The sequence below is a fragment of the Erithacus rubecula genome (assembly GCF_903797595.1).
Source record: "Erithacus rubecula genome assembly, chromosome: 2".
NCBI lineage: Eukaryota > Metazoa > Chordata > Aves > Passeriformes > Muscicapidae > Erithacus > Erithacus rubecula.
The window spans coordinates 50,218,541-50,239,406 of record NC_136685.1 but is presented as its reverse complement, the minus strand read 5'-3'; the positions used below and the strand labels follow the sequence as shown (position 1 = coordinate 50,239,406).

General features: G+C 41.4%; 1 protein-coding gene across 1 annotated transcript; it reads left to right on the top strand.

Moving 5' to 3' along the window:
- The first annotated feature begins 11,281 nt into the window (after window positions 1-11,281).
- HDDC2 (HD domain containing 2) lies at window positions 11,282-20,309 on the top strand. Its single transcript, XM_079297988.1, has 6 exons — window positions 11,282-11,493; window positions 11,939-12,060; window positions 12,920-13,022; window positions 15,181-15,249; window positions 18,843-18,981; window positions 20,171-20,309. The coding sequence occupies exons 1-6, from the start codon at window positions 11,434-11,436 to the stop codon at window positions 20,263-20,265; spliced, it is 588 nt and encodes a 195-aa protein (XP_079154114.1). The 5' UTR covers window positions 11,282-11,433; the 3' UTR covers window positions 20,266-20,309.
- Window positions 20,310-20,866: the final 557 nt, after the last annotated feature.

Sequence of the window (20,866 nt, the reverse complement as noted above, 5' to 3'; positions counted from 1 at the left end):
GTAATTGAGCTTCTTGGCCATCAGCCACAAATGTCAGATTAATCTGTCTAAAAATAAAGAGTTCATATTTCAAAAATGAAAAGTTAAAATGCCCTTTATTCCCAAGCAATGACTACAAAAAAACCTCACAAATCCCAAATTCAATTACTTGAAATATTATTGCTTGATAGTACTTTAGTCTTGTAATTTGAACATTAAAACATTCCTTAGAAAGAACAGGGAAGGGCGAAACCAACACATTTTCCTCTGCCAACAAACTGAGTCTTGCAGCTTTTGTTGAGCAAAACACTTTTTTATTTCAGATTAATATCTACTTAGACTACTTACCTTATAACATAGCTGCCAGGATCTAAGCTGTGAGAGAAAAGGAAATTGACAAAAAAAATTGAAAAGAATAAAAACTGAAGAAAATACTGAAATAAAAAAAGAAATCAAACAAGAATTCAATCAGAGAAAATAAGCTTTGTGGCTTTGTGAGAAAGGAAGAATTTCTCTTTAACTTTCTGCACATGCTTACTGTTTTTTAAATTTTTATAGCAAAATGTCCACAAGAGAAAGTCAAGTAACAGTGATGAATAATGGATCCACCCCAGTGTAAAAAAAAAAATCCAAAATATTTATTAAATTTGCGTATTTGAGGGGGATTTTTACTTATTCCTTGGACTTTCAAAAAGAGGGAAAGAAAAGAGAAATGCTTACCATTAGTAGAATCACGATACATATCAGGAAAGGTAAAAAAAACTTTAAGATATGAACAAACATAATCATTACTAAATTAACAGAGCCAAATTTCAGTCAACCAAGTAAAAGGCTCCCCTTTCTACCAGTGAGATTAGACAACCAGTTGTCTCCAGCTCAAAAGCCATCTGCACGTCTTTAAGTTGTCATATTTGGTTTGATTGAAATGCTTGCACAGAAAAAGAAAATACAGAACTCTGAAAGATCAAGAGTCTCACTGACAAGCTGCATAAAAATCAAGTCTTTTAACCAAAAAAAAAAAAAAAAAAACCCCAAAAAACAACAAAACTACAAAAAAAACCAAAAAACCAAACCAAACCAAACCAAACCAAAAACAGCTAAAAAGAAGCCTGCAGACAAACGTTTTATTGGGGTAGCTTTTGTTGTGAATTGTGAATTGCTCAGTTTACCAGTTTACAAAGGCCAGCCAGATACCTTATCCAAGACAATCACATTTCGCCCCAACAGTTTTTTAAGGCGCTTCTTTTGTGTCGTTAGTTTGAACGACCCACTGAGCAGTCAAAAAGCAGGGAGAGTTTTCCAAGTAGAATCATCGTTCCAGCCTCGCTGTCAGCCTCCTAATGTGGCTGCTCTGACCTGTCAGTGCCCTGCACTGGAACACTTTCACACAGCAGTTTGTCAGGGTGCCTTGCACAGGGCTATTGCAACTTCCAGCTGCCTCGAAATACTTTCTGCAGTCTTTGGATGAGTGCTGTGCTACTCTTACACTCAGAGAGATCTCTGGCAGGGACCTCACTCCTCTGCTTGTGAAAACATTCAGTAACTTTACTCTTAGCAAAATAATTAAAAATTAAATACTAAATACTAAATCCTCACAGAGCAGATACACAACTCCACCTGGGAAGGCATATATGGATGATGTGTGTCAGTGCACTTGGCCAAAAAGCCAAGCCGAGATACCCACTTCATCAAAAAAGTGTGTCTTCTGTCTAGATATGTCCACATGACCCACAAACTCATTAAAAATTTGCATTAAAACATAAAATATACTCAGGATCATGTGTCCAAATGAAGTCTTTCTCCAAAAACAAAACAAAACAAACAGAAGAAAAAAAAAGAAAATAAATGCTCTAAATATTTCACCCATCTAAAGAAACATGGTTTAAAAGGCAGGCAGGTTAAAATCACTATTTTCTGCACAGAAGAAATTCAGATTGGTATTGCTGTATTAGATTTCCCATATGGAAAATGCAGGATATGAAAAGCTATGGTACCTCAGAAGACAAATTGCAATGCTGAAAAATCCCTGAGAACTTCAATAGCATATGGCTGCAGGTTTTAGCTTTAAAAATTTTGGGGGATTTATAATTTACTTTCAAAGAAACAGTAAAGTTGTGGGTGTAAAGAAGTACTTAATAAAATCCTTGTGTAAATTTTTACATATGACTAAAGATTGTGGAGTCAGCAAAGCAAAAACTGGAAAAGCTAACATCTTTTCAGTTTTAGTGTGTTCTTTTATTTTCACTTAAACATCTGCTGATGGGAAGTTCCTCTCCTTTTAAGACTGTCACAAAGGGATAACACTTTGTCACTAAAGATGACAAACAGAGGTTGCAGAGTATTCATCCTTGAAGGTAATCAAAAGCTGTAAGGATATAGTCCTGGATCACCTGTGAAGATCACTGGCCTCACTTGGGCAGGGTGGTTGGACCAGATGATCTGCAGAGGTCCCTTCCAACCTCAATCAGTGTGATCTTCACTAACAAGAATGATTTGTGATGCTGCAAGAATGTGCTACTAATCACTTACAACTGAATATTGTGAATGTGATGTACAATAAAAAGGAAGCTAAGTATTTTTAACAAGGGAAAAACCCCTCAAAGAGATAATTGGGATTGTTTAAATAATATTTACTTATTAAATTTTTATTTCCTGGGAAATGTCTTTCAGCTGAATGCCTGAATGTATTTCAAATGTTGTAGACTGAAGAAAATATTCTCTTTTCTGAGTTCTCTAGGTCTCTATTTGATGATGAATAGATAAAACAAAAGGTGGCAGCTCACATCTTTAAATGTTGCATTTAATTGATGGTTCATCATGGCATACATGATCTCACATGTAACTAGTCACAAAACTGCCATTGCCCACCCCTACTCTGCTCTGTGTGTTTTATGAGGAAGAACTCAACAACACAAGGATGTAAACTCATATTTAGAAAGTTTCTCAATCATGACTGGGGCCTTTCCTTTTCCCTGGCTAGTGAATCTGTATTAGATCCCAAATCACAGCATTTGTTTCTCAGTGCATGCCATTTTTTGTGCTTTCTCAGGAATGCTCACCCTCTTGACTCCTCTAGTTCCATTTCATTCTTTGTTCTGGCAAAGGGTGTAAAACAGGCACAAGTGGCTGAACTTCAAATGCATGGTCATTCTTCCTGAATTTCCTGTGTACTGTGTATATTCCATCCCTCTGTTTCTCCCTTGCCCATCTCCTGGACAGAAGGAACACTCCAACAACCCCAAAGTGACTCCTCAACCACTCACCCTCAAATCAGTCCTTGAGCAAAAGCACAGTCATTCCCAGCAAACTGCCTGGAAAAAAAAGGGTTGCTGATACAAATTTGAGGTGGAACAAAAGTTGTATCTGTGTTAAGGAATGTTGGATGGTTGTAAACAAAAGGTTAACTTGTCCTACCTCTTGGAGACTGCAATATTTTACCCAACACCCCCTCCATAGTGCCCCATAGTTTGCAACTGCATTTGGCAAAAGCTTATCTTCGGCAGCTTGAATGTGGAAGAGATTTGTTTTTCTATGATGTTCATTATTATGATCAGACAGCAGCCACCACCTGCTGTAACTATGATGTGAAATGAGGAATGTGTTGAGATTTACAGTTTACTGTCTTAATGCAGTTTGGAAATGTATGTTCCTACAGGAATAAATTTGCTTTGCAATTTAAAAAGTGTAGCATACAGCCTGCTTCAGCATAGAGGAAAATCAACACAGCAGGAAATCCCCATGTTGACACACTCAGGTTGGTGCCACTGTTCTGACCTAATCAGAAAAGGAAATGACTTACAACAGCCCTACAAGCAGGGGTCAGCAGCCTCTGTGGAGCAGCAGCCAGGAGTGTTCAAGGCTTGGGCTCAGTTCTCATTGTGGCATTTAGGCACATCTATAGCACCTTCTCAGACTGCCACTTGGTTAGAAAAAAATAGATCCAGAGATCAAATTCGATGAAAAAGACTACAGGGGAAGCCAAGAAAGGCTGGTTTCCTCCTTCCTGATAAACTGCTGATGAAAAACTGCTTTATTCTCTCATAGGTTTCTGTTCTTCCCAAAAGATCAATCATGCACTCTTATTGTTCTTTGTAGATCTCTCATATGTTGCCTTCTACAAATGCTTCAGGATCCAGTGATCCACCTGCTGTTTCCAGCAGTCCCTTGCCACAAAAGAAACTGCCGATAATGCCCAGGAGAGCTTGTGGGACGAGGACAAAACTGCAGGCGGGCAGCATTGCACGCATAACTGATTTTGGGACAGTGGGTCTGAGTGGTGGGATGCAAGTATTCCCTTCAGCCATATTTGGGCTGGAGAGTAAAGACACACACACTTCAGCCTCATCACAGGGTGCTCTGACCTGTCTGTGTAAATGGGGGACCAGGATCTGGGGAATACTGCTGTGCTCTCTGGCAAGCCATTGCTGTGCCCCATGGGGATGCTAGTTCCAGCTTAGGGTAGGGCAGGATGCCAGAGTCCCAGTGAAACCATATCAAGGTCTTTTCCAACCTAAATGATTCTGTGATTCTATATGGAGACTATCACACCCAAACTGAGGCATATGAAAGAGGAAGCAAGTCTGGCATGGCTTCCCCATGGTCCATGTCCTTCACAGGCTGGTTCAGGGACAGAGACAAATTTAAGGAGAGATATCAGGGAATATGAAAACCCTCCCATTTTCTGTCAGAGATCGTTAGGATTGTACCTAGATGACTTCTCGCAGCAATAGAATCTCAGCAGCATTGTGCCTCAATACACCGTATCAGCCCCAAAACTTCTGAGGGCTGGGTGCCCCCTGGGCCATTCAAAGCAGTGAGTTCTCCCCAGACTTATTAGTGAGTTTTCTTTAGAGTCTGCCCAGCTGAAAAGTACAGTGGCATTAAATTGTATGCGTAATTTTATTTTTTTTTTTAAACAAACAAAGCCTCCCAGCCTGACAGGCAAGGGCAGGGATGGGATTAGGCAAACATCCTATACAGACGGTTCCCCTTTCTGTCTGTCAGCTTGTAAGTGCTTTCTCTTTTGGAACTATACAGTACTAACTGAGCCGGAAACAGCTATTTAAAAAGTGATTATAGTGTGACATTTTTGTTTGACCTAACATCAAGACATGTGCAGCTTAAATGTCAGCAAAGCTATTTACTATAGGGACAGACAGGCCCTAGCATGCTTAAACCTACCCAGCGTCTCAAAAGTGGTTGCTGTCTCCACTCAGTGCACATGAATGACACCGAAGCCAAGATGTGAAGTACAGCGCTCTGTAAGCTGCGATGATTGACTAATATGCTGGGTGGCACAATGCATTCAGCAGGAGGCTCACAGGGAGGAAGGCAAAATAATGGATAATTAAAGTCAATCTCAGGTTAGAAGGCAGAGGCCCATGCAAAAGGTTCCCTTGGATCAGCAAGAGCATGCCTACGGCTGGTGTGTTTTGTTCAGGGATGGCTGAAGGGCTCAAATTCTTGGACAAAAATAGCAAAGCAGAGGTTTTTTGCTAGCGTAGGAGCTGTATCGGCCGCATGAGAGAGCAGGGAGCGCCGCCCCAGCCGTGGCCAGCGACCCTGCCCTTGGAAGACCCCTTGAAGCCGCGGCAGGAAAGCGCTGAGCCCTCGGGGTGTTCCCCCTGCTCTCCATTCCCTCTGGGGCTGGCGGGGCGCAAACCAGGCTGCCCAGCCGCGGCTGCCAGCCAGGGTGACAGAGGGAAGGGAGGCTCCAGAGCCCTGTCCCCAGCCGTCTGAATAACAGCCGAGCAGTGTGGAGGGGGGCAGGAAGAGAGGGCAGCTCATGACTGCATCTCCGCCTGTGTGAGAGCCGGGGGGAGCGGAGCGGCTCCGGAGAGCTCAGGGGCATGCACAGACAGAGAGTGACAGAGTGGGGCAGTACCAGGAGCTGCAGAGTGACAGAGTGGGGCAGTACCAGGAGCTATAGAGTGATAGAGTGGGGCAGTACCAGGAGCTATAGAGTGATAGAGTGGGGCAGTACCAGGAGCTGTAGAGTGATAGAGTGGGGCAGTACCAGGAGCTGTAGAGGATAGAGTGTGGCAGTACCAGGAGCTATAGAGTGACAGAGTGGGGCAGTACCAGGAGCTATAGAGTGTGGCAGTACCAGGAGCTGTAGAGTGACAGAGTGGGGCAGTACCAGGAGCTATAGAGTGACAGAGTGGGGCAGTACCAGGAGCTATAGAGTGTGGCAGTACCAGGAGCTATAGAGTGACAGAGTGTGGCAGTACCAGGAGCTATAGAGTGTGGCAGTACCAGGAGCTATAGAGTGACAGAGTGGGGCAGTACCAGGAGCTATAGAGTGTGGCAGTACCAGGAGCTATAGAGTGACAGAGTGTGGCAGTACCAGGAGCTATAGAGTGTGGCAGTACCAGGAGCTATAGAGTGACAGAGTGTGGCAGTACCAGGAGCTATAGAGTGTGGCAGTACCAGGAGCTATAGAGTGACAGAGTGGGGCAGTACCAGGAGCTATAGAGTGACAGAGTGTGGCAGTACCAGGAGCTATGGAGTGATAGAGTGGGGCAGTACCAGGAGCTGTAGAGGATAGAGTGTGGCAGTACCAGGAGCTGTAGAGTGTGGCAGTACCAGGAGCTATAGAGTGATAGAGTGTGGCAGTACCAGGGGCCCTCTCTGGAAGACAATGCACTTCTCTGCAGCGGATGGAGATAAGTATGTTCGTAGGTCCTTCATGGGACTAGGGGCATATATTTGGACAGGGTTCCAGTCTGACCTGCTTCTCAGAGCCTAAAATAACAAACAAATCAGTGTGCCTTTATTTTGAGAAAACGTTGCTCACAGTAATAATGGAGGGTGGGGGCACCCAAAAGGAAGCAGAGTTGTGATAAAACTTCCATTTTGTTCTTTCTTGCATGTCAGGAGAAAAAAATGTACATTATAATTCAGAGTGCCTTTCAGGGTTTATTTTTCTTTACGTTGTTACATGCCCAATCACATCTGATTTTGGAAGTTAAACAGGGTCTGACTTGGCTGACATTTGGGAGATGGCTGAAAAGCAAGAGTCTGAGCAGGATCTGTGTGCTCATTATATGAACATGCAGTGCTTAAAAGCATGACTGGGGGAATAACAAGAATACTCACAACTTTTCTGTTTCTTTAAAAACTGATTTTCTCCATCTCTAGCAACTGAAATAACACTGAAAATAGCAATGAATTTTAAATTAGCATTTTTTAAAAAATAATAAAAATACACTGCTTGTGAATACTGGTTAGTACTTTAAAAAAGCATAGAAATATCCTTTGATTAAACTGATCATCAGGTCATTAGAGGTAGGAAATAAATTCTTTGATTTCTGTCTGCTTGCTGTTTACTTTACTAAGTGCTGACGGTGGCAGGTCGTTGTTAAAATCCCTTCAAAACCCATTTAAGTACAATTAAGTGAAAACAGTATAAGCTTTTTAACAGAAAAAGTATGAGAGATAGCCAGAGTTTTTTGGTTTTTTTCAGATGGGATTTGTTCTTGGTGTTTCCAGTGACAAAAGAATTATATCATAGAATGATTCCCTCATGGTTCACTTTACCTTAGAAAATTTCAGAAGACCAAAGCTAACTGTTGCTATACTACTTTGAGGCTCACAAGAGAGAGATATAATTTTAATGAAAACTCACTTGTTTAAACATGTTCCTTAGTTAAAACAAATGTAGCTTTAAAATCAATAAAAACTGTATTGCTCTCTAAAAATTATATCCCTCTCTTGATCTCTTATCAAACATCAGCAGCAGGTACCTCTCAGATTCTGAGTGGGCCCTGTGGTCCAAGGTGAGCTGCTTGTATTTTTACCTTCTACCCCTTCAAAATTAAAAAGACAAAACCAACAGAGAATGAATATGTAATAAAGAAAACAAACATCAAACAGATATTTGAGTATGTCCTCCACCTTTAAATAATAAATAAATATGATATGGCAAAGCAAAGCAAGATTCAGATGCAATAAGCCTCTCCCTCATAGTGCCCAAGATGCCCTCATTCAGTTTTGTAGTCCTTTGTTATAGCAAAATGTGAGGGATTTCTAAATCCTGATTTGGATGCATCCCCCCACAGCAGAGACACAACAACAATTACTGAAGCAAGGCAAGTTGTTTTCAGTTTAGCAGGTTTTTTTTCTAAGCCAGGCTTGTGGTGTCATTTAAAGTTTCAATACTTCCATTCTTTGAGAAGACCAGTGGCTTTTCAATAGCAAAAGATCAAATGATGTTAATCAGGCAGTGTGACCTAATCCTCTAATTCATCTGCCTTTTAACATTAGAAACGTTCTTCTCATGTAAGATTGATTTGCTCTTAAATTGACTTTTTTCCCCCAAATGCATGATTCTAAAGTTCTACTCTTGGCCCTGCAGATCTGTTACACATATAAGGTAAAACAACTTTTTTTCATTTTGAAGGTTTTGATACGCTAATCTTTAGGGTTCTGATAGAAAATCTCTTGTTAATCACGGAAAGCCCAAGATGTTATGCAACAGCAGCAAAAAGAACATTTTTCCTTCCAGCCGTGATGCCACCAGTTAAGCTACACTGAACTCTGGACAGTTATTGCTTAATACTGGAATGCTACCATAAGTGTATGTTCTCCTCAGCCTTCAGAGATATGGAGAGGGATGCTTTATAAGGGCATGTAGTGACAAGACAAGATGGAATGGCTTTAAACTGACAGAGACTAAGTTTCGGTTAGGAAAAAATGCTTTTTAGGAAAAAAAAACAGGCCAGGTTGGATGGGGCTTTGAGCAAACTGGTCTAATGGAAGGTGTCCTGGTCACTGAAGTGGGGTGGACCTAGATGATCTTTAAGGTCTTTTCCAACCCAAACCATTCTGTGATTCTATGAAGTCTCAGCAGAAGATGACCAGCCCTTGGCACAGATATCAGTGCACGGTGCCTCTCACCAGCTTTGACAGCCCACACAGGGGAGAGTGGGGCACCCTGGGCACAGGGACACACAATCCAGCATTGGGAAGTGCATGGCAGAGCGAAGGGAGCCACATGGCACACAGGTACTGTCACTCCAGAAGCTTGCTCTTCTGTACCCTTACTGAAGAATTCTTGCAAAGATTTTCACTAGCTAACTCTATATAGTTGCTAAGATTGCCTAGATAAAGGAAGATGTTATAGTCTGGAGAACTAAAATGATCATTTATAGTGTCTGGCAGGTGCTCATCAATCTTTTTGCTGTTAGGGAGGGCATCAAGGCTGTTACTCCTTTCTCATGGGTCTGTGATACACAACTATTTCGCTCCATCCACTGAACCACACAAAACATTATATTTTCTTTTTTTTTTTCCCTGCCAGATGGTAACAAATGAATCCCATCAATTAATTACTTTTCCTGAAGGTATTTTACCAGCACAAGGTTTATTGTGCCCATGCTGGCAGAACACATAAGGGTTTTCGAAACCCAATGTGTTATTATTTGTGTTACTTCATATAAACCACAAACTGATTACTATTCAGCTTTAGGAGTAATTACCAGGTTTGGGGAGATAATTTTCACATTGCTGCACCAAGTGTGTAAAGCAACCCCTCTCCTCAGCGCTATTTCTTATGGAAATGGAAGCACAATTTCAGTCTGGCATCGCGTAGCAGCGTTTGAAGCAGAAATCTGTAGGCAGAGAGCGCCATCTCCAGTTTATAAATCAAAATTACTCTGCAGCAACCGGCTTGTTTGGGATTTCTTTTTTTGGAATTGCCATCTGTTCTGGCAAAAGATGGAGGAAAAAAGCCAGCTGAGACTGATGAAAGATTGAGACTTAAGCCTTAGCACTACCTTAATATCCTGTAGGGGGACTTTGCTAATCCTTGTTGAAGTTTCTGAATTACATAAAAAAGCTGCTTAAAATTGTATGGAGATAATTTGTTTCTGTTTTCAGGCTACTTACTCAAGAATAAAATCCTGACAGAGCTAATATTTGTACTATGTTGGGGTTCTCCAGCCTACTGAGGGTCCATGCACTTAACACTACACATGATGCATTTGATACCTGGAAAAGCACATAAATTATACCTCTAAGTACTGCCAAAGAACGACTGGGTGGAAAACCAGTGTCAATAAGAAATACGCAAAAACAGCACACAACATGCATGCAGAGGAATGATACATATATAAATGCTGAACAATTGACAAATATTACCAAAATTACACTGAGGTCAGCGCCTGTGAGTCCAGCCTTGTGATTATTGCTCAAGTGCTTATTCTAAAAACGTACCTTAAGGACATCAGTGGCAAAGAATTTATCAGACAATAAAATACATATGGGATGTATAAGACTTACTCATATTAAAGAATTACTAATGAATTTGCCAGATCAAACTGATCACTGGATTTAAAGTGCTATAAATACTAAACATGTACATTGAATGACAATTAAAAGACAACGTATCTGGTATCAGCTAGCCTTAAGAATAGAATTTCTGAACTGGATACAGGAACTTATTGAAAATGCAAATTATTAAACTACTTTGTATTACTTTTATGATTGTGTTCTGAAGGCTTCTTAGCAATTTAGGAAACCAGAAAGTGGCTGCAAGATACAGAAACAATGTTGATGAAGCTCTATTAGAAAGAGACCTGCAAAAGACAAGAAAGCAGTCAAGAACAGTTTGCATTAATTTATGAAGAACAAATCCCACTTGGCCAACCTGAGTGCGTCCTCTAATGAAATGGTTTGCTATCATGGACAAGGATGGAGCAGTGGACACAACAGCCTACATCAGGATTACAGCCAGCACTGTCACTAAAATGTTGTCTGCGCTTTATTATTAATTCAGGAGTTTTAATATTTGCACAAACAAAAATAAAAATACTCTGCCATTTGTTGATAGCTAGTGAAACTGCAGATATTCTTTCCTGAAAGAGATTATTTCATCACCACATTTAAACCATTATCTGCTATTTTAGTTGGCAATGTAAAAGTAGCAAAGAAATGCAATGCATTTTGAAAATACATCATCAGGTTATTTATTCAACTCATAAAAGTTATGAATGCGCTCGCAGCAAGATGCCAGGACTCCACAGAATAATTTAAAACTCATCAGGAACCCTGATAACTATCTGCTCTTTTCTGAACTATATCATGAGTCTGAGCATTTTTATTTTATTTTAGGCATGGTAAAGGTCACCGAGATGCTCAGCTTTGACAGAAGTACGAGCTATTCCCGCCTCCGAGGCCGCTTTTCTCTCCTCCCCGCTGGACCCAGCGCAAGGAGGAGGACACGCCTGCCCCCTTCCCTTCCGCGGCCATGAACGGCCCGGTTCCTCCCGCTGCTCTCCTCGTTACACTCGCAGCCCGTGACTCTTTTATTGTGGTCAATGAACCCCGAGGAGGCAGAGCTTTGGGGCGGCGGTTCCGCCCCGTACTGACACCCTTCCCCACACACCTGCGGGGCGCAGGGCGGGCACCGCCGCCTCCGCCCTGGCCGGAGGAGGAGGAGCCGCGGCCGGGCCGATGGCGGCGGGCGGCGGGGCCGGGCTGCTGGCCTTCCTGCGGCTGCTGGGGCAGATCAAGGTGGGCGCGGCGGGGCCGGGAATGGGTTCCCGGCAGTGCCCGGGCTGGCGGGGGCTGGGGCCGGGTTCCCCGGCAGTGCCCGGGCTGGCGGGGGCTGGGGCCGGTGTGAGCCGCGCTGTGCCCGGGCTGGCGGGGCCGGTCCCGGCCCTTGTGGCGGCGGTGCCCGCTGCGGCCGGGCCGTGCTCCCGGCCGGGTGCAGCTTGGGGCGCCGCGCTGGGCTTTGGGGCCGCTCTGGGAACATCAGAACTGCCCGCAGCGTGGAGGCCACGGTGGGGCGGAACTTCTGCCGGTGTCGCTGAAACGAGGGCCTGCAGAACCGAGGGGTTTGCGCTTTGCAGGGCCGTGGTCTGGCGGATACGGTGATATCCGCCCGGAGGTTGGACCTGCTGATCTCTGCGGCCTTTTCCAACGTGACTGATTCTGTGGTTCTGTGACCCGGGCGCAGAGAGTACCGCGGACGGGATGGGTCTACAGGAACGTGGCCACCCCAGAGAGCGTCTCCGACCATATGTACAGGATGGCGATGATGGCTTTGGTGACTGAAGACAAAAGCCTTAACAAGGACAGGTGAGACCGCCTCTGCTTATCACCACCATATGTTAATGCTGTGGGAGAGCTGCAGACAAAATGCTAAAAGCTTTCTTTCCGAGCTTTTAAACCACACTGAAGGAATTTGAAATCCTTTCCCCACTCTCCGTTGGACAGGGTCCTGTTCACCCGGACAATTGAAAGGGGCTAAAACCTTTATTTCTTAACTGTGAGTGTTGAGGCAAGTCCTTCATGCAGAGGCTCAAAGCTGGTCTTTTTTTCAAGCAGCAAATAAACAGGCTGAAGACTCTTGTTAAAAAACAATGTGAAGCAACAGACAGCCATGTCAGAGCCATAGACCATGTGGATTTTGACAGACTGAAGGAGCACTTGGCAGCAGTAAGGAGCTACAGAAATCCTCTAGCATAGCAGAGAAAGCTCTAGGAGCTGATATGAAGACTTTTTTGAGTATTCCGCTGCAGACTGGCATAGTTACAGAACTGTGAGTGACAGATTATATACCGAATTGGGGGTTCCTCCAATCAGATTACCTTCTACCAGTTGAAGGAAAAATGTGAATTGTATAATGTAGTTAATTAACACAACACCTCCAAAAGCCAAGGATGCAGAAGTACATTACCTTTGAATAGTATGTCCTGGTACACAGTGTTTTTATACTTTTACATTTACAAGCAGTAGGGACTAGAAATCAAAATCATGTCTAGGTAGAAAATACTCGCCTTAAAAAAGTGAAAAATGTTACATAAAGTTTAAGAAAAGCTCCAACCAACCTTTAGAGTTGAGAAGGGGAATAAATTCCGCATCCTTTTAGCCTTGTGGATTAGTATTCAACTTAAAGTGCTGAAAAACTAATTATTCTGTCTCTCCTTCTTGTCAGGTGCATACGATTAGCTTTGGTTCATGATATGGCTGAATGCATTGTTGGAGATATTGCTCCTGCAGATAACATCCCAAAAGAGGAGAAACACAGGAGAGAAGAGGTATGAGCATAAGGTGTACCTTCAGCTGCAAAGCATTCTATGTGTTTTAATGTTCTGGTCGTGGTGAAGGAACACTCCAAGCAATATAATACTGTCATTGGCAAGCATTGGACAAGCCTGCCACAGCCAAGTAGACTTTTCAGCTCATTGTGATTTTTGTACCTGTAATGCCTCCCAATATAAAGTTATGGAAGAATCTTTGAAGTAATCTTCACCTTGGCCATTTATTCCTGAACTAGCTGCAGTTTTGGTAGCCTGATACAGTCATGTTCAGCAGCCTTACCAAGAGGTGAGGAGCAGAGAGTAGGTGCACTGAGTAGGATGGATGACAGTTCATGTCAGATCGTGTGTGTGGTGACACATCATGAGGTTGACAGAGACTTCATTTAAACCTTTTGCACAGAACCTCAGATGCAGGTGTCATTTTTGTTGTTGTGATTCTTTTGAGTGCAGCATGCCTAGAGTCACTTTATTTTTGGCCTTGCACTTATCCAAACTGTTGGTTTGTTGTTTTTGGTTTGTGGCATTATTTGAAGAAAATGTAAACCATTTCTGTAGGCACAGCTAGAGGGCAACATCATGCCTCAGAAACTCTTCAGAGGTTTTGTTTGTTTTTTTTTTTCAGTGTAAGAACACACTAGGAAGTACATTGAAAAAAAAGAAACACAAAAATTAGTCAGTAAGGATAGTACTTCAAGAATGCCAGATTCACCTTAGATCTTTAATTTCCACTTTCCTAGCAAAGAGCTTACTCCTAGAGTTAGTCATGGTCCCCTAGTTTTAACTAGATAAGCATAAAAGTGGGGAGAATAATCACTGAAGTGTTTGTTACACTCTTCAAAGAGCGTCAAAACACTGAACAGAAGAAACCTCTTTCCTGAAAGCCTCTAAATGTTATTGTGTCACTGAGGATCAGCCTTCAGTTTGGTCTAAAGAGAATTCTCATGTGAGTTTAGATAAGGAAAAAGAGATTTTGATGCCTAGTTATGTTAAAGAAGTTTTCTTAAGCATTTGCAACTCCTTTGACTCCCATTTGAGTTAGTGAGGATTTTCTGTTGACTTTGTGGGAAGGAGAGTAAAGCATTAAACATTTGGAATGACTCTGAAATACTTTGTTGTAAACATAGACCATGGGTAGCCACTTCAGGGCGTGGCTTTATCAATACTCTTGCTTCCACTGCAGAGTTCTCCTTTTTCTGTTTGCTCTACAGCTGACATTGAGCTGGCTCCAAAGTTTGCTGCTTGTGCAGTAACTTTAACCAGTGAGTCTCACCAACATGAAGGCAGCAGAAAATGAACCTGATTCAAAAAAGAAGTTTTGGGGTTTTTTTGGAGGAGGGAGGATGTTGTTTGGAGTTCACCTAATCTTGAAATCTGATGAGTTCCAGAGCTGGAAGGAGGTGAGAAGGAATGAGACCTTGATGCTTCAGTGGCGGCAAGCAATAGGGAACCATATTTTGACACAATATCCTGTAATTGGAGAAACAATCAGGCATGAAACTTTTGTCTTGCCTGTGATACTGGTTGTTTCAGAAGCAGCTCTTCATGTTACTTGGCAAACAGTAGGGGCAGCACAGAAGTGAGACTGATCAGCTGAAGAACACAAAGGGTGTGCAGAACAATTTCTGGAGTCACAAGTTCTGCCAGGAGCTCCAGTGCAGGTTTCCCTACAGGGTCACAACCTCCTTTGGCTATCCCCCTGCTTTGAATCCTCCATGGGCCCCAGGTGGATATCTGCTCCACCATGGACCTCCAGAGGCTGCAGGTGGATCTCTGCTCCTCTGTAGGGCTGCAGGGGCACAGCTGCCTCGCCATCATCTTCCTCACAGCCTGCAGGGGAACCTCTGCTCTGCCATCTGAAGCACCTCCTCCTTCTTCACTGATGCTGGTATCTGCAGAATTCTTCCTCTCAATCCTCCCTCTGGGTGGAGTTTCACAAGGATTTCCCCTTCCCTTAAATATGTTATCCCAGAGGTGCTACCACCTTGGCTTTGGCCAGAGCTGTAGCCAAACCTTGCCATGCCAAAACAATGCAGTAATATGATGTGTAGTGAATGTTTCTGCTAGCTTGGTAACAACTAGATAATTATTCAGAAGAGAGAATGATAAAAATGTTGCTTAGGAAATAGATAAATGGAAATGGCTTCTTTTTTTTCAGGCAGCTATGCAACAACTGACCCAGTTTCTATCAGAGGACCTCAGAAAAGAAATCTATGAACTCTGGGAAGTAAGTTTGCATTATTTTAATCTATGTTAAAATTCAGGGAGACCCATTCCCTTCCCATGTACCTGTGAAATTGTACCATCTCTTATTTTGACCTCAAGAAAGTGAGTTTTATTTGCTTAGAAGATAAAACTTAACAGTATCAGTCAAGGTCACTTTAGGATCCTTTTCCAACAAAAACCTTGGATTTTGGTAAAATAGCCATCTTCTGCCCCTAGCCTCTCAGAGTTCCAGATGTCCAGGGCTTGGTTTGTACAGCTGATGGAAGGGTTTGTCCTCCACATCCAGCCCTCTGGATATAAATTTGATTTTTTTATTACATTATCACTTTCGTTTGTATCTGGCCATTTGCAGCTTTTAATACAAGGAATAAAAATAATGGTAGGTGATGGTGCTGTGGATTATTTTCTGCTTTTTATGAAAGTAATTCTGTGGCTTTTATCTATTTCTAAGAAAGTCCATTAGACCAAGATACTTAATAGTAACTTAAAATTAAGTAAACTAAAGTTTGAATTTAAATGTGACAAAAACTGGCGCTTTTCTACAAACACTGGAGATTTCTGGTCTTGGGTTCCTTAAAAGTTTGTGTTAGAAAGTATCTTTTGTGTTTGAAGGTGATTTAGCCATTTTTATGGGAACCCATGCTGTTAATTGATAAGATCTTTTATACTTGCAAATAAGGGATGATTAGATTACTTTCAATCAATTCAAGTTTATAATTACTGTGCTTTATCTCCTCCTGACATATGGTCACATGGGAGGAATTGGATCTACAACTTCTCATTCAAACAAAGCATTCTGTTTTTGGACTCTGTGACCTAAGTCTGTATCTTACATTAATATTTTTTTCTACTTAGAGTATATTTAAATTCCAAATATTTGCATTCAATTTCTGCCTTTTGCTACAACCCCCTGCTTGTGGGTTTTTTTAGGCTTAGGGTTATTTTTAGGTTTTTTTCCCTGTTGTAGTTGTGTGGTTGAACGGGCAGTGGGAATGGACTCTCAGAGCTATATTTTAAGGTAAAGGGGTAAACCAACATAATCAGATGTGGGAAATAATATGTGTGTATCTTTTTAGGGAGCACTGCTTCCTTCTCCCTTGAGAGACTGTTATAATTGAGGAAAATTAGGTTTTGTTAGATAAGGTTACTTTGTATAATTGTTTTTTTTTCCTTTATTGGTCTCAATCTTCTCTGACACTGTAAGAGCTGCTTCAGTATAGAGTCAATTCTTCAGCATGTTAGCTTTTCATCATCTCATTTACCATAATTTAATATGTGCACACTTTTGATAATTTGGTCTTTGTTTCTACCTTCAGGATTATTTATTGGCACTGGGCCTGCAATTTGTTAGCATGAGTGCAACCCACATGGCAGAGAGGGTACCCTAAAAGTCTATTCTTCACATGTTGTTTTAAGGGGAACAACTAGTTGCTCCTTAAGAAGAAAAGAGAGGAAGAAAATAAGAAGCCTCTGATAACTTGGCATGCTGCTCTGCTCTCAGCTAGCCAGAGACATTTCCTTATGATTTTTTTTTTTTTTTTTTTTTTTTTTTTTTTGTGAATGAAGGTGGTTATGAACAGAGGTGAACAGTGCTGAGCAGGACAAGATCTCTTGACACTCTTAGCAAGTCCTTCCTGCACAGCCCTGCCCTCATGTCTCTTTTTGCTTTTCAGCTTTACAAGGGCTGCTCCTTTGGATGGTGTTGGTGGGTACTTGGTGACTGTAGTGTAGGGGAGAGAGGCAGCAGAAGATGCCTCAGATGTATATCAGATATATTTGTAACCTAATCCCATGTTTGAAAAAACAGTTAAGTAAATGAGTCAGCACATTTCAGCTCTGTCCTGCTTTTTTATTCTCAAGTGCAAAAGCATGAGAATGATTTTTAAAAAGATGGCCTGTGGTGTTGGAGAGATGAGTTAGTGTTTTTTCAAAGTACACTGTTATTTCAGAGTCTTGACCACCTATGGGGAGGAAACAGTAAATGTTTGTTTCAGCCCTGTGCACAGTTGAACATGTAATAGCTGTTGTTTCTTGAGGGCAATGTGAGCTGAGGTATCAATAACAGATTGATACTCCCATCTAATTGTTGGAGGTGGGGCCATGGTGAAGAGCCCTACTTCTCCTTTTCCTGAAGTTCTCCTTTGTAATGCTGCCAAGAGTTTGTTGTCGTTGAAGGACCCCCCCCCAAAGTAGATTATAAAACAATAAAGTAGAAATAAATAGATTTAAGAAAGTAAGTAGTACTTAAACAATTTAAAAATGAAGCAAAGCTCTGGATGAAAAGAGAAAAACAAGATAAAAACACTGAAATTAAATCTATTACTAAAATAACAGTGAAGATGTAACTAGAAATTCAAAGTACTATTGAAATCTAAATAGAATAATAAACCAATCAATCATGGCTATCAAAATCTGGATTTCTGACTTCAAAGGTAAAGTAATAAGCCTAAGAACAGACTCCTAATAGTATGCAAGACAAGGAAATGACTGTCATGCTTATCTGAGCATCACCCTGCTGGAATTACAAAGCCAGGATCTTGTTACTGTGAATGACACCTCAGTTGTTGTCTTAAGATGCAAAAGGAATGGCAGGGTCTGTGGTCAGTAGGCAAACCTCTTCCTGCACTCCTGCTGCTCTTCTCTGTGGAAGTGCTGTGATCCACAGGTTCTGTGGATCTGGGAGCACAGATGGGCCCAGTGTGTACTGTGGTGTGATTAATGATGGTGGGGATGATGAATGGAGTCAGACCTGCCAGTGCTATCAAGGTGATGGTAAACTGCACAGAAGAAAGCCCCTATTTATGGGGCTGGTTTTGGAAGTCAGGAGAGTCAATGAGACATCACATACAATGCAGATCTGGAAAAGAGAAAGTGCAATGCCAAACCTGTCTGCAGCCATCACTGGAAGCAAATGACAGCCAAGTTGTTCAAGTTAACTAGAAATGTGAATCACTCATAAATGCATTCTGATGATGACTGTAGAGAGGGAAAAGATAGCAGACTTAAATTCTGAAGGGGAAGAAACCCCTTAACCACTCCCCTTCCTATCTCCTAGGAGAGGCATAAGCAGCTCAGACAGATTAGACCAAAAAGATTAGGCAGGAATGACAGGAGAAATATAAAGAACAACTCCATATAGAAAGCAGCAAGTGGTGAGAAAAGTCCAAAATAGGCCTTAAAAATAGGTGATGACAGTGCATAGGCACACATTGTGGTAATTCATAGCCTTAACCAGGCTTGAAATGCTCTTTATACATAAAATACTGTTAAATTGAACCTACTGTTTAACTTGTATGTCATGCAGAGTTGCCTCCATATCATCCCTGATTCAGACAGAACAATTGGTATGTTTAGAGTTAGATTGTGCAAAAGATTGTATTTTATGTCCCACTGCATTTAATATAAAATTGGCACATGATTCAAGTGTTTTGCTGGCTGCAGTGCGTTTGGAAAGACAAAGTGAAAGATGTAATTGTACTGAATATTTCTGAAGTGGCTTGTCCTGATGAAGAAAATTCTAGATATATAAAGAGATTTTAATATTCTGTTTCAGAGTAACAAAATTATTTTATTATAACTGAAAAATCATTTCAGGAATATGAAAACCAGTCTAGTGCAGAGGCCAAGTTTGTAAAGCAGTTGGATCAGTGTGAGATGATACTGCAAGCATTTGAGTATGAAGAGTTGGAAAACACACCTGGCAGACTGCAGGATTTTTTTGATTCCACTGCTGGTATGAAATCTGGGCTTTTTTTTCCTCTGATAAATGAAATATATAAATTTTCTTATTTTTTTCTTTTTTTTTTTTTCCCCTGACATTCAGATCAAGTGAGAACTAGTTATTTTACTCATTGCTCACTAGTATTTCTTAATGCTTAATGTAATGTGAACATACATGTTGGTATATACCAACATATCTGTTGGTATTAAACCTCAACTTCATTTATGCCAAATTCCTTTTACATCACTTCTTACCTTAGAAAGAGACTCAGCTTTCATTACACTTTCATGTGTGTAAGGATCTCCCTGAAACAGAGTCCTCATAAAGGAGTCTTCAATGTTCTCCAATGCTGACAGCAGCTTGTTTGTATTCTGTCAGTGTTTCAGGAACGAGTGAAGTAGAATTTGTTATCCCCAAGTAAGCTGAGTGACCAATCCAAGGTTCCTGTGAGAACCACCTCAGTGAAATGATTAAGTTGGACCCATGTTGCTTTTTATTCTATCCACTGCTTTTCATCCTTTGCAAAATACACTGGCAGTTGAAAGCAGAGATAGGTAAAATAATAATCTGTATAATTTTGACAAGGTTGTTAAAACACCAGAGGAAGACTGTAACTAACTCATCATGTCCTGGGAAAAAAAAACTGGGGATAAACTCTAGGGATAAGAGGACTAGCAGTGACCAAGCAGAGTTCCTGACAAGTCCATTTATACTCTGGTGACTCCCCAGGGAAATAATAATCTCTCTGTGAGACTTTGATTAGTGAAGAAGAAAACAGGACAATGAAGGAAGCTTGTAATGCTTTATTTTCTGATATCTTTGCTCCCCTGCCAGAATTCAACAACCTAAATTGAGCTGGTGTCTGAGTAGAGCCTACAGCACATATCAAAGTGCACCTGTAATTGGAGTGATTTCCTGTAGCACAATAAGTAGCATCAGATTATCTTGGTCAGGGTGCATCCCTTTTTCAGCTCTTAAATGTCTTAATAGAGCACAAAATTCAAGCTTTTTGTGAGGAATGGGTGTAACGACACTTACTTCATAATTGGATTGAACTGGGAGCATTCACTTTCTTAAAAGAATAATTTGACATTTATTCTGAGCTTAAAGTGACATCCCTGCTATCACTCCAATGCCAGCCTTTCACACATGGTGAAATGAGAGCATTTTTCATTAACCTTCCTTTTCTTTTGTTTTGCAGGGAAGTTTGTTCACCCAGAAATACTCCAGCTTGTATCTCTGATTAACACAGAAAGGAAAAAAAGAATAGCTGCCCCATCTCATCCACATTCCTGAGGTGTTCTTAAATGCTGTAGCCATAATAAATACTTTGGTTTATATTCTGGTCATTATTCTTTCTCCTTTAACATCACTGATTCTGCTGGCAGATTTTTTTCCCGTGCATTCACTGCTGAGAATCTTAGGACCACTTAGAGAGGAGCAGGTAGTGTAGTTGCCTCCTAGATCAGAGGTTGTGTCAGGGAACAAAGAATTAGTATATTTGGAGTTGGGGTTTTCCTTCTTTGCAATCTGCCTGTGATTAATATGCATTCTCAGTTACAAATAGATTCTCCACTGGGGAAATTCAGGTACATTTAAAAATTAGTTGATTGCAGTCTAATCTGTTCATGCAGTGCGCTCTGTGGGGCAGGTGGTCTTGTTCTGTGAATTTCTAAATATGTATGGATTTAAGTACCTTCAAAATGGGTTAATGTCCACTCAGTGCTACACAGAAACAAGACCAATGAGCGTGTGTCTGTAGAAACTCTTGACTGAGCTTAGAGATGAGATTTCTGTGGAGTGCATAAGCCTTAAGTGATAGTGCATAAAACTGGTAATCTCATTAATCACATTTTCTCAATATCTTTGTTTCGTACAGCTGTTCCTCTGTTCATAT

What these genes read in the sequence shown, in the direction of transcription:
- HDDC2 (XM_079297988.1), top strand. Translation starts at nt 11,434, where the DNA reads ATGGCGGCGGGCGGCGGGGCCGGGCTGCTGGCCTTCCTGCGGCTGCTG. An exon ending in AGAAACACAGGAGAGAAGAG is followed by an intron (nt 13,023 to 15,180) that starts GTATGAGCATAA and finishes CTTTTTTTTCAG; the next exon opens with GCAGCTATGCAACAACTGAC. An exon ending in TTTTTTTGATTCCACTGCTG is followed by an intron (nt 18,982 to 20,170) that starts GTATGAAATCTG and finishes TTTGTTTTGCAG; the next exon opens with GGAAGTTTGTTCACCCAGAA.